Source organism: Oryza sativa, chromosome 11, assembly GCF_034140825.1.
Source record: "Oryza sativa Japonica Group chromosome 11, ASM3414082v1".
In the NCBI taxonomy this organism is placed as follows: domain Eukaryota; kingdom Viridiplantae; phylum Streptophyta; class Magnoliopsida; order Poales; family Poaceae; genus Oryza; species Oryza sativa.
Genome location: NC_089045.1, coordinates 11,245,933 through 11,257,963, shown reverse-complemented (window position 1 = coordinate 11,257,963; position 12,031 = coordinate 11,245,933). Strand labels below are relative to the sequence as shown.

General features: G+C 39.1%; 1 protein-coding gene and 1 long non-coding RNA gene across 2 annotated transcripts; one reads left to right on the top strand and one right to left on the bottom strand.

The window, feature by feature from the left end:
• Nucleotides 1–2,640: 2,640 nt before the first annotated feature.
• LOC4350308 (protein CURLY FLAG LEAF 1) lies at nucleotides 2,641–4,223 on the bottom strand. The gene is made up of 2 exons (XM_015762551.3): nucleotides 3,825–4,223; nucleotides 2,641–3,283 (listed from the first exon to the last, which is right to left on the bottom strand). The coding sequence occupies exons 1-2, from the start codon at nucleotides 4,050–4,052 to the stop codon at nucleotides 2,873–2,875; spliced, it is 639 nt and encodes a 212-aa protein (XP_015618037.1). The 5' UTR covers nucleotides 4,053–4,223; the 3' UTR covers nucleotides 2,641–2,872.
• LOC4350307 (uncharacterized) lies at nucleotides 3,925–9,740 on the top strand. Its single transcript, XR_010737442.1, has 3 exons — nucleotides 3,925–4,067; nucleotides 9,316–9,555; nucleotides 9,718–9,740. It is a non-coding gene; the product is annotated as an uncharacterized lncRNA (long non-coding RNA).
• The last annotated feature ends 2,291 nt before the right edge of the window (nucleotides 9,741–12,031 follow it).

Below are 12,031 nucleotides of genomic sequence, written 5' to 3'. Positions count from 1 at the left end.
GTAATCTTGATTAAAGTATACTATTGTTCCAGGAATAAGCATTAGAAGAGGTGAAATGTGGAAGAACTTGTTCTATGCTAAGCATGGATTGAATTCCGGCTGTTTGTTCTGATATCATCCAAGTCCATTGTGCATTACAAATACACCGAATTTGATCAAGTCAATTTTCCCAGTTATAGGCAAGCAGGTCCAAATATGAACTTGCACAGTTTTTTTTATTCATAGTGGAAATTTATCTTCCATCTACTTCATGCTTATTGGCAAGGATCATTCTCAAGGTTCTCAATTATTGGTGATCATTGAACAAGGTTACTGAGAGAGAAGAGAAGCACAACACAATGCTTCTTGAAGTCAATCCGCTTCGATAATCATGCGGGGGTTGTTTATCTATTTACAATCAATTTAGAGGTAAATCTCCTATCATTATTTTGTTCATGTGTATTTGTTCGCTGTGTCAATATGCCAACCATGTTCACAATGGGTAAATATTTGTACGCAAGACAAATATATATTTGACAACATATTCCTTTCCTTTACAGTAGCATTAACCACAAACTAAATCTCAGTTTCCATGTTATCCTCTATGAATATTATCTTTCTTAATCTCCAAATAAGAATTGATACTTCATATGTAAAATTTTAAAGTTATTGGTGTTACATCTCCATTTTTTTTTAATTTTTGTTCTCCATGACCTCTGTAAATCATGGTGGCTGGGTGACTGAGGAGGCATGATTTTTCACTAAAATAAGTGTTGGAGATGGGTACATAGTGAGAGTTCTTCTCTTAAACAAGACAATGCTGGCCTTCTCAAAGCTATCTTTAATATGGCTGAAATTTAATATATTTAACAGTATGAAATTTTTCAGTATTATTTGCAGTTGATACTAATCTTATCTTCAACTACAGTACTGCTTGTAAAGAATTAATGCACAGAACTAGCAGTTGTGTTGGATTCATTAAATATGTATGAGTATAGTGGCGTACTAAGGAGTATTTAGTAATCATAAATACTCTTTATTATGTACGCCATGTTAGGACAAACTACCATCTATCAAACTGTTTTGAGCATCACCGAGTTATATTTGATTAAGACATGCAAAATTAGGAACAGTTGCCCTTTGTCCTATGCAATGTACTCCTTTGTAATGGGGAAAAAGTGAAACACTACCATCAGAGTTCTTTTTTTTTTTACCCCAAAATGCGGCCGAATCATAATACAATCTATCTCAGTAGACTGTCCAACTTGGAAAATAGTTTTGGCTATGTATTTCAAAATCTGCATCAATATTTTAAAGAGACTAGCTGTTGTGTTACATTCTAAGACAAGTAACATTAACATTCCCAGCCAATCTTCTCTTCTTTTTTCTTTGGGTAAGGGGTCCAGTGGGTTTGATCAAATGAGGCTAAGGTTTGGCTCTTTGCCACAATGGTGGTGTGCCACTCTATTACCTGCCTGGCCAAATTCTCTGCCAAATCGTTTCAAAAAAAAAAAAAATCTGCTACAAAACCTGTGGCAAGCCACAGTATGTGTAAGGTGTAAAAACCATCCAAAACAACCTCTCAAGCTTTTGTTTGTGTTTAAGCTCATATTGTTAGACAATTTGTTGCCAATGTCACATAAGCCTGCAGAGTGTACAATATAATTATACCCAACTGACAGTCTTTTTATGGAAAAAGACATTTCCACATGACCCCTAACTTCTCTTTTGCCTTGGACCATTACGTTTAGCAAACAACAACATAACGCCCTGTAATGGTATTAATTAGTTACGGCTGAACTAACCCATTTTCGGCATTGAATACATTAAATTGATGTTCTTTTCCTGTTCTTAGATAGGATGCAGAATCTACTGAAATCACCCAAGCCTTTCATGCTTAGGAAAGAAATTTATGGACCGAATAGTGAAACAACCAAACTTTCTAGGTAACCACTAATTCCCTACCTTCCTTGCATTTACCCATAGCTGATGCTGTGCTGCCGTCACTGCAGGCTTCATACATGTCATTGCGTTCTTATATGGTTCATCTCAGCATAGGCTTGTCGTTTGCATGCAAATGGTGAAGATACATCACTTTGGTTTTTTGCTACCTGTGGCCTGAAAATGCAATTGAAACTCACAATATGCTAGTAAGTATGAAGGCAGACAGGACGTCACCAGAGAAGGCAGTAATTAACTAGCATTGCATCCTTTTACTGTTCCTCTGCATATAAGGTTATATGATGATTCAGTAGAGTCAGTGTTTTAACAGGCTATATGTAGAAAGGAAAGCATAAGTGATACTCCCTCCGTCTCATAAAGACTCTAATTTTAGGTTTCTGTGTCCAATATTTAACCGTCCGTCCTTTTTTAAAATTTTATGAGAAAATAAAAAAAATAGTCACGTATAAAGTTCTATTCATGTTTTATCATTCAATAACAATAAAAATACTAATCATAGAGTATTTTTAAAAAAGACAGAGTCAAAACGTTGTATCCAAAAACTGAAAAATGAAGTCTTTGTGGAAGAAGGGAGTAGCAAATCTGCTTGTAGGCCGTTCTGGACATCAGAACCCGTATCAATTTTGAGTGATGGGACTTTATGATGGTGCAGGGGAGCATCACCATCCTCGATTTGTTTTTTAATGGGAGCAGGGGAAGTACGCTTAATTAATCCCATTTACTACTTGATCGCCTCATTTGCATTGAAGCAATGTAGCATGTGCAGCACTCATACAGTAAATTGATCCACACACACAGCACACCCCACCCATAATCTAGCTCATCTATCATCACTACTGCTGAGTAGTAATTAACACATTTGTAGCTGCTTTCACTTGCTGTCTGTCACTCTCTCCCCCGCATTTTCTACTGTCATCTTTCTTAATTTGCTTTAGTGCAGAAGGCTGAGCGTCTCCAGCGGCTTGACGGTGGCCTCCAGCCGGCGACGCGGCGGCGTCCGCGGCATGGCCGGCGCCGGCACCGACGGCTGCACGAACTTGCAGTTGGGGCACGCCGGCGAGGACTTGCAGAGCATGACGAGGAGGTGGCAGTTGACGCACGGGACGGCCACCATTGGTCCCAACGAGCCTACGCCGCCACCGCCGCCGGCGATCCTCGCATCGTCCTCCGCGATGGCAGCGGCGCCGCCAGAGCTCGCCTTGCCGGCTCCGACGTGGAAGGTGGACGGGATCGTGGAGATGTTGAGCTCCAGGTCCAGAGTGTTGCTGCCGCCGTGCTCCTCCATGGGCCTCACCCAGCTCTTCCTCATGGTCTTCCTGTTCAGGTAGTACATCCTCCCAGACTGCAATAATACAGCACATACGCAAAATCTCTATCAAAAAATCATACGGTCATTAATTAGTCAAAAGATCGAAACTAATCATATGTGACACATCAACCCCTGATGATCATCATCATCAGCTTCATTATACATTTTGCTAGCGTCACCTAGCCGTCAGCATGTAATTAACCATTGTAGTGTAGTGGCACAGTGCCAGATTGCCACCAGGTAGGTACCACATAGCTTGTGTAGAGTTTTTCTGGTGCAACATGTTATTATTTAGAACGTTCGTACTCCCTCTATCTCTTATTTTTCACGAAATTATTTTGTTTGGCATATCAAGCAGATATGAAACGATAATAGCTTTGAATTTGAGCTATGCTGTAATGTCAAATTTTAGCCTGATTCTATCAACTACACCTGCAGTTTTTATGCTTCTTGATATGGCAAAATGTATGGCAAAATGTGCGGTGAAACAAGAGAGGATAATAACTGCAAAACGCAAGAAGCGTGTGTTTACTGCTACTGAATATTCATATGCATGGCTGTAAACTGAACTCACGTGTAGGTCAAGGCACTGCTCCCAGTCCATGGGGAGGGGGTCGTTGAGGTGGAGGTCCAGGCTCGCGTGGGACACGGCCTCCTCCCAGGCGAAGTGCTTCCTCCTCTTCCTGCTGCCGTCGTCGCTGCTGCCGTCCGACTCCGACGACGACGAGCTCTTGCCGGCGCCGGCACCGACGCCGAAGCCCAGCAACGTCGGCCCCAGGGAGAGCTCCGGCTGCACCTCCATCGACCGGCCGATCCTGTAAGCAATTCTGATCTCTTCGATCGTCTACTCTCTTCCAAGTTTTCTAGTTTCTACTGCTGCTGTCTGCTATAACTTATATATATAGTAATATACATATACTGCTCTTACTGCGATTGCTGTTGCTGCTGCTGCTTCTATTCTTGTTCTACAACTGCAAGATGGCAGCCGGGAACTCGAATTTTATAGGGGGTTGTTGTTGATGTCATGAGGGTGAGAGCGTGGTGCAGTAAAGAGGGAGGAGGATGAGCAGAGAGGAGAGGGGGGTTTCTTAAATGGCCTTCATCCAACGCCTCATTAAAAGAGTGGAGGGCAGTCTGGGCATTAAAGGGTGACAAGTAGTGAACTTAAATACTGTGGCTGCTAGTCTCTCCCTCTCTCAAATCTCTCCGGCCACCTCCTCCCCCATTTAAGCCGCCCTTGCACTGCATTGCATTACTAGCTCCGATCACTCTGCTGCTGCTGCGCGCCATAACGCCACCACCATCCGGCCGTGAGATGGCAGCAGCGGCGGCATGCAGTGCAGCTACTCACTTGCATACGCTACATGCATACATACATACATAGCCGTCATCAAATCTGTTGCCATCTGCTAGCTAGCTGCTGCTAGTAGTACGTACTCTTTTGTGTCCTAATAAAAATAAGTTCATTCCTATTTGTTTCAAAATAAATTTATTTTTTTTAAGTAATCGTTGTATTGAAGTTTATGAAATAACAGACGATAAATACTTTAAGAGTAAATAAAGTGACAAATAATCACATTGAGATTTGGTAAATAGGAGTATACTAGTTTTGTACATCCTCCGTCTCAAAATAATTACAACCCTCTAGTTTAAAATTTTAAAATAGAAGACTATTTATTTTGAGACGAAGAGAGTATAAGATAGGTAAGAAATAAATTTATTTTGGAACAGAAGTAGCTGCTTCTGCTACTGCTAGGAGGACGTATTGCTGCTGCTACTACACTACTACCCTGCTGGCTTGGCTGGCTGGCTCCTAATTAATCCCCTCCATTGTCGCAACTGTACCTGCTAGCTTCCTTCATATCCCACGCAAGCTTGCGTGCATGGCTTGCAAGGTGTTGGTGTACGTCCTAGGATCATAGATGTTCGGCGCGTGGTCACGTGCATATGCGTGCATCTATCTCTTGTGTTCTGGATGTGCATGATTCTCTTGATAGAAGGATAACTTGCACCATGTTTACTCGGATAGGAAGTATATATAAGAACCGGCACCTATGACTTTGGGAACCATTGGTGTCGGTTTTTACAATAAACTGGTACGGAAGAGTGGTTATAGGTATTGATTCTAATTTTACACTGGAAAAATGTGAAAAAAGCTTCATAGCCATGGTGTTTTGTGGTAGTGATAGTTTGGCGACAGATTCCCTATATATACTTCCTGTCCGAGTAAACATGGTGCAAGTTAGGAGTATAACTTTATTATCAATTAGCCTATGGTTCTAGGTATGATCTATGTGGCTATGTAGTGCTGGAATCTGGATTTACTGACAGCAAAAGAGTACAGTACGTAGTAGCTTATAATTAGTGCTCATCAAGCATGGCTCCTGACCTGACTGAGATTGCACGAGATAATAAAGGTAGTAGTTCGTGATCGGCTCAGGAGCAAAGTGAATCTAGCTAGCAAATACGAGTACTCCAGAACGCATGCAAGGCAGAGAGGAGGGTGCCTCTGCCTCACGCATGCCTTTATGCCTCTCATTTGTAATCGTCTGACCATCATCCTTTCTATGGCTACGCCATTAACTGTGTTATAATCATGAACTGCTTCTTGTGGGTGAGCATTCATGCATGGCCCCCTTTTGCATGATGTACTACACCCTAAATCTAATCCTCATAAAGAGAGGGGAGATATATGATGATATGGGGTAATGAAAACACGTCTCACTCACCACCCCCAACACCCATGCAGTAAATAGGGACAAGGCAGGTATTTGGGGAGGAATAAATAGGGGGCTTTGTTGGGCTGACCATTCTCTTGGGCTCTTCTCTAATTCCTTGTTGCTCTTTGCATTGTGATCTCCTCACCGATGCCAACCATAACAATAAATAGAGGCGCCTCTCTCTTTGGTCGTTGGGGCATGAATCTATTTAATGTTTGATGTTCCTTCCTTGGATATTAATTCTTCAGGACAGCTGATGTTGATTTGATGTGATTCGCTTTGTTCACAGGGATGATGGCTAATAGCATCATCAGTAGTAGTAGTAGTAGTAATTTGAACCAACAGTAGAGATACTGCATGCACATGTATATCATGCATGGTTTCTTGAATGTGTTAACATCCAAACCTTTATGCCTACCTGCATTTCCACTTTGAAGACCATACCTGATGTGGTGATGCTCATGAATGAATGCCCATTATTTTGCAGTTGAGCTAGCTATCATTAATTTCAGCTCCATTGTTGATTTTTTTATATACAGAAATATCTTTATTTTTAAATGTCGTTACAGTAATATATTGAATTCATTGGAAGGGCATACGAGGAAACAGTACACAATTTAGTTTGCACAGAGTGTTTTGTTGTCAATGATTTTGTCCTCCCTATTTCAAAAATATTTGGCCACAGTCCACATTGCATGTGTCGATGATATCAAGGACGTACTAAATATACGGAAAAAATTATGAGAAAAAACAGGAATAGCCTTGCTAAATGACATAACACTACAACCCTCTTCTTCAAAGCATTTAATTAGGGATAGGGAATGGACACATGGCAATAACTACATTCTTGATTTCCTCAAAGACAACATTTTAATAGACACTCAAGATATTGGACAAACATTTTTAAATTGAGGGCATATATACAACTTCAATAATTGGACCATATTTTGCATCTGTAATTTCCTCACCCTTTCAAAGATACTCTGTAGAAACTTAATACTCCCTCCATTCCATAATATAAGGCACAACTACTTTTTAAAGTTGTTTCATAATATAAAGCGTGCACACATGCATGTCATTAATTAGCACCTCTTTTGCACTAAAATATTATTATTTAAATCTTCCACCATCAAGATATCTAATTTTATTGGATGCATGCATTCTATTTATTAGGGTAATCCAAACTATGAGGTGATAATAATTATTTCTTGGTTTTTGGGTTAATGATGGTTGTGCCTTATATTTTGGAATAAAGGGAGTAAGACTATTTTAACTTTTAAGGAGTAAACTATAGATAGAAAAAAGTTCATTTTACTACCATAAACTTTGTTGAAGTCTAACAATGCACCCTTAACTTCAAAACTGGAGTCACTTCAGTCGTTTGAAAACTGTTCTCTTTCAACCTTGATCATATTATAGGTGGCATGGCACTAAAGTAGCCAACACTGAAACTAATTTAACTTCTAAAATTTGTAATGACTACAAAGTTCAAACATTTCAAAATAAATTCGCATTTGCACTGAGAAATATTCATAGCCTATATAAATATTGTAGAACTAAAATAAAATATAATTGTTCCCTAAAACATAGTGCTCCAAAATTAATACAACCATTTTGTTGCCTAAAAAATATATATTTCACTATAGACTTAGTTTTTGATTGTAGATATATCAGTTTGATTTTCTAGTCTATAAAGATTTTGAGTGAGTACGGAATTAGCTGCTCTTTTCTATGCTTCAGTAGTTTTCACTAACTGGGAATCTGCGGTGATCATAAACTCGCAAAATATCTCTTCTTACTTTATTTTATTTTACAGATGAATGGATGCTTAGCTTAGCATTTTACAGATGATTTTTTAGAAAGATATCTTTAAAAGTATTGTGGAATTGTTCTGTCAAGGTGTACATACATTATTGTAGTTCTAATAGTCACTTTTGTGCAAAGATACCCTGTTCTTTTTGTATTTTAGGCGCTTAATATTGAGCTTTTGATAAGCCTGGTCTTGCTCTTTAATCGTAATACATAGGTGAATAATCTGAATTGATTTTTCTGGGGTAATTGCTTGCAGTTTACTGGTTGTAACATTTTGATTACATTCATCTGCTTTGTCATTTAGAATTAGATTGCTTTCACTGTACAACATCACGCTATTGTAGACTCTAGCCCTGCTTGATAATCCTCACAGGCAATTAAAAGATCTGCTAGTTACTGACCGTAATGGTGTGTACTGGCTCCGTTGTATCTACTGGTTTGACCAACTTTTCGAATGATGCATCTATTAATCATTGATGATATATAATTTTTTTGTTCAAAATTAAAGAGATGTCAGGAAGAATTGATATAGTCTTTTCATTTGAATTGATGAATAGTAATTTTGAGTTGTAAATAATCATAAACTGGTCAAACTGGGTATCAACATATTTGCAGGAATATTTTCATATTTGAAGTTTTGAACGAGGGGTCAAGTTTGAGGACACCTTAGATGAGTTTTTGCACTGAAAACTGCTTCTTCTCAGGTTATGAATATTGTTGCCCTTGAATGCTATGCTAAATATCTCATGGATAAGATTCTTATTTTTCTTAGATTATGTCTATGATAAGTTGATAACTCTTGAGTTACGAGAAATCAGATTGACTTTGTGCTGAATTATAAAAATATAGACAAGCTTATTCTGCAAAATGACAATTTACTCCTTTCTGATTCTGTTCTTTCTTTTGAATGTATTCTTATTACATATACTTCCATTATATTATTAGAATAAAAAACATGGTTATTATTAGAATAAAAAATAACTTATATTTGTTTCCTTATAAGTATGCAAACCGGGTACATATGTACTGTATGTATGTATTTAGTTTTCTGCCTCTTTAGAAATAGTAATTTCATACTGAGTGTCTCTGTTCTCTGTTTTATATTTGTGCAGTTCTGTTTGTCGGCTGTATAACAAAACCGTTGAGAGAGTTTGATGATGTGGTACTCTCCTGCTTGACCATCATTTGCACCTCGCTTCTATGCAGACCAAGATTTGAAACAAATTATGTAAAAGATTATTAATTTGGTTATGGGAATGGCTACTGTACACTTTATGTAATTTAGACACTACATTTCTCTCACCATTCACTAATAACTCTGGTAGTGGGAATAGCGGGCGAAATTAAAGGACTCTTTAAAGTTTTTAAATTGATGTGCATGTACAGCATCATTAGGTTAGATCTCCTAGGAAATTAACTGTGGCATTTTTTTCTGATCAGAAGTTTCTTAGCAAGTTATGTTGCTGTCACATCTTGTACTATAACAGAAACTAACCCTTACATTGATCTGCTTTTTCTTTTTGGAAGGAGCAGTTCTTTAATTTCGGAACCATGGGACCTGGCTGCACCATTGAAGATGCTTGGATATGTCGTTAGATGATTAATTGCCTCCATTCTTAGCAAACAAATTCACAGATTCCCGGATGTTTGCTCGCTCTTCTTCAGTAACTGGGTCTCCTTGAACTTTGACAAGACTTCTGTCCAAGAGCATTTGAGTTAATTTTCTGTGCTGAAGCTTGACCTATGGTCACCAAACAGGATAATAAAGTGACGGTACGTACCTGAATTTGTGGATGATGATTTAGAGCATTGTTGCCAACTTGCCATGTGAATTGGTACTGTGCTATTCCCTGTTATCTTAAACCTTAGATTTTTCTGTTAAATGATTTTTCTGTTATCTATACAGTCTTTACAGTCGTAAACTACTCTATACAGTTTTGATTTGTGGATGGATGATGATATGTCGTTAGATGATTTTTCTGTTATCTATACAGTCTTAAACTACTCTTTGATTTATACAAATGCTAAATTTAATGCATATAGTATACATTCAGATATTTTAGTTCGATTTTTCTGAATGAAGTTTTGAATTAGCTCAACATGGATAACTCCATCTGTTCTTTTTTTTTTGTACCTGTCAAATGATCTTAGAGAAGGTGTGCATACACTGCTTCCCCAAGGGAGAAGAGACTGAACTCCTCAGAGACATATAGTGTCAGACTTGAGTTCATTGAATGCAGTACGTGTTCTTTTCTTGCCCCATACATCTCAACAGAAGATGTATACGAGACTACACCACCATGGCAGGCAGAAACGGTTGCATTCAACACACTACACCTACTGAAGTAAGATCCTCCTATACACCTCCATTACCTGTTTGCTCCGTTTGGTTCATCTTCCTCGCCGCCGGCATCGCTGGGCCTTTTGGTTGGTGACCTGAGCACCACGCCTGAAGAATTTGCACGCCTGAGAGGCATCCAACAAACTCATGGGTTCTACCTGACCAGGCAGCCTGACGAGTTGCTTGTTTGGTTTGCTGTTGCTGCCTGAGTAGATGATTACTGCTAACTCAAGTATTAGACGGGAAGAAAAAAAATCTCGAGAAAACGGCTTGGCGTCTCGGGAAAAATTTCACAAAATCCATATGCTACCTAGCTTTCCATTAATAAATCAATCACCTATACGAGGAAAATAATCTCCAAATCGCTTCTTTCCCTCAAAAAGAAAAATCCCCAAATCCAAACATCCAGCGAATTGCACGCATACAAACAACAAAGTCACAACAATGATCCGCAAAAATCAGCAGCATCAGGCATCAGCGGAAGCTTCACTCTAAGCTGGATCTGGCCAAGGGGATCGCGCGAAGCTTCACACAAACTCAACCAAGGCGGGGACTTCGCTCGACGACGACCACGACAGGGGCTTCGCTTGCCGGCGATGGAGGCTTCGCGCGACGGGCGCGGTGGCGATTGAGGTAGGTGTGGGCTTCACGCAGTGGCGGCAGGGGCAACCTCGTGCGATGGTGGCAGGAGCTCCGCGCGGTGATGGGCTAATGGCTGTGTACAGTTGAGATTTTGATGGTAAGCACGCATTTGTTGCGCCTGGAGCCTCAGGCGACCCAAAACGGTCTCCTGACTCAGGCTATTTGCACGCCAGTATCCGTCAGGCCAGGCTAGTGGAGAATAGTCTGAGGGTAGCAACCAAACAAGACCTATATCTGGTCAGGCTTATCTAAGGCCAGGCATGCTTCTCTAAGGGTAGCAACCAAACAGGTGCAATTCGCTCATCCATATGTGCGTGCGCCGCTACCAGATTCAGAAAGCTTCGTTTTAGAAGCAACAATCTTGCTACAAGGTACACCACAATTTAACACCGTTATCTGTACTGTATTGTACAGATGTAGTACCTCAGATCACATGGCACCTCCTTTGGATTGATTTTAAGGTTACAAGAGCCAAAAGTTCAAGTATTCATATGGCATGAATATTTCTAGGTAGGATGCAAGTGGGCTATCCTGCTATCGACATAAACCCACTTAATAGTTTGTTTTTTATATGATTATGTACAAAATTTGAATGAATAAATTAACTACAGTTAATAAGCATGAAAAAAAAACCCACTTACATCCCTACGCCTACTCTCTCATTGACAACCTTTAGAAAGTTAATACTCCCTCCTTCCCTAAATATTTGATGCCGTTGACTTTTTAAAACATGTTTGACCGTTCGCCTTATTCAAAAACTTCCGTGAAATATATAAAACTATATGTATATATAAAATTATATTTAATAATGAATTAAATGATAGGAAAAAAAATAATAATTACTTAAATTTATTTAATAAGACGAACGGTTGAACATATTTAAAAAAGTTAACGGCGTCAAACATTTAGGGACGGAGGGAGGAGTTTTTTTTGAAGGGTGAGAATTTTTCTGACAAAATTGATAGAACTAAAAGTTCAAACTATTTTACTATACATAATACAAAAGGGTGCTTCCCTTATCAACATGCTCGATAAGTGTACCAAAAGGCAAGAGTATAGTGGGTTCTATCGTTTTAATATGGACAAATAATTAGGGTCAAAACTACTTATGATAATCACGTATGATTTCATTTAACGATCTATGATGGATTATCTAGGACTAGTAAATAGTAATATGGCAGTGCGTCATAGCATTACAAGACTAGGTGTGAGTCTAGTCTAAGGCGTTGTTTACTTGGGGAAAATTTTTAGGTTTGGTTATCACAT

Excerpts from the sequence above, each read along its gene's own strand:
- LOC4350308 (XM_015762551.3), bottom strand. The coding sequence starts at position 4,052 with ATGGAGGTGCAGCCGGAGCTCTCCCTGGGGCCGACGTTGCTGGGCTTC. Across the intron at positions 3,284-3,824 it reads AGCAGTGCCTTGACCTACAC|TCTGGGAGGATGTACTACCT; the intron begins GTGAGTTCAGTT and ends GTATTATTGCAG.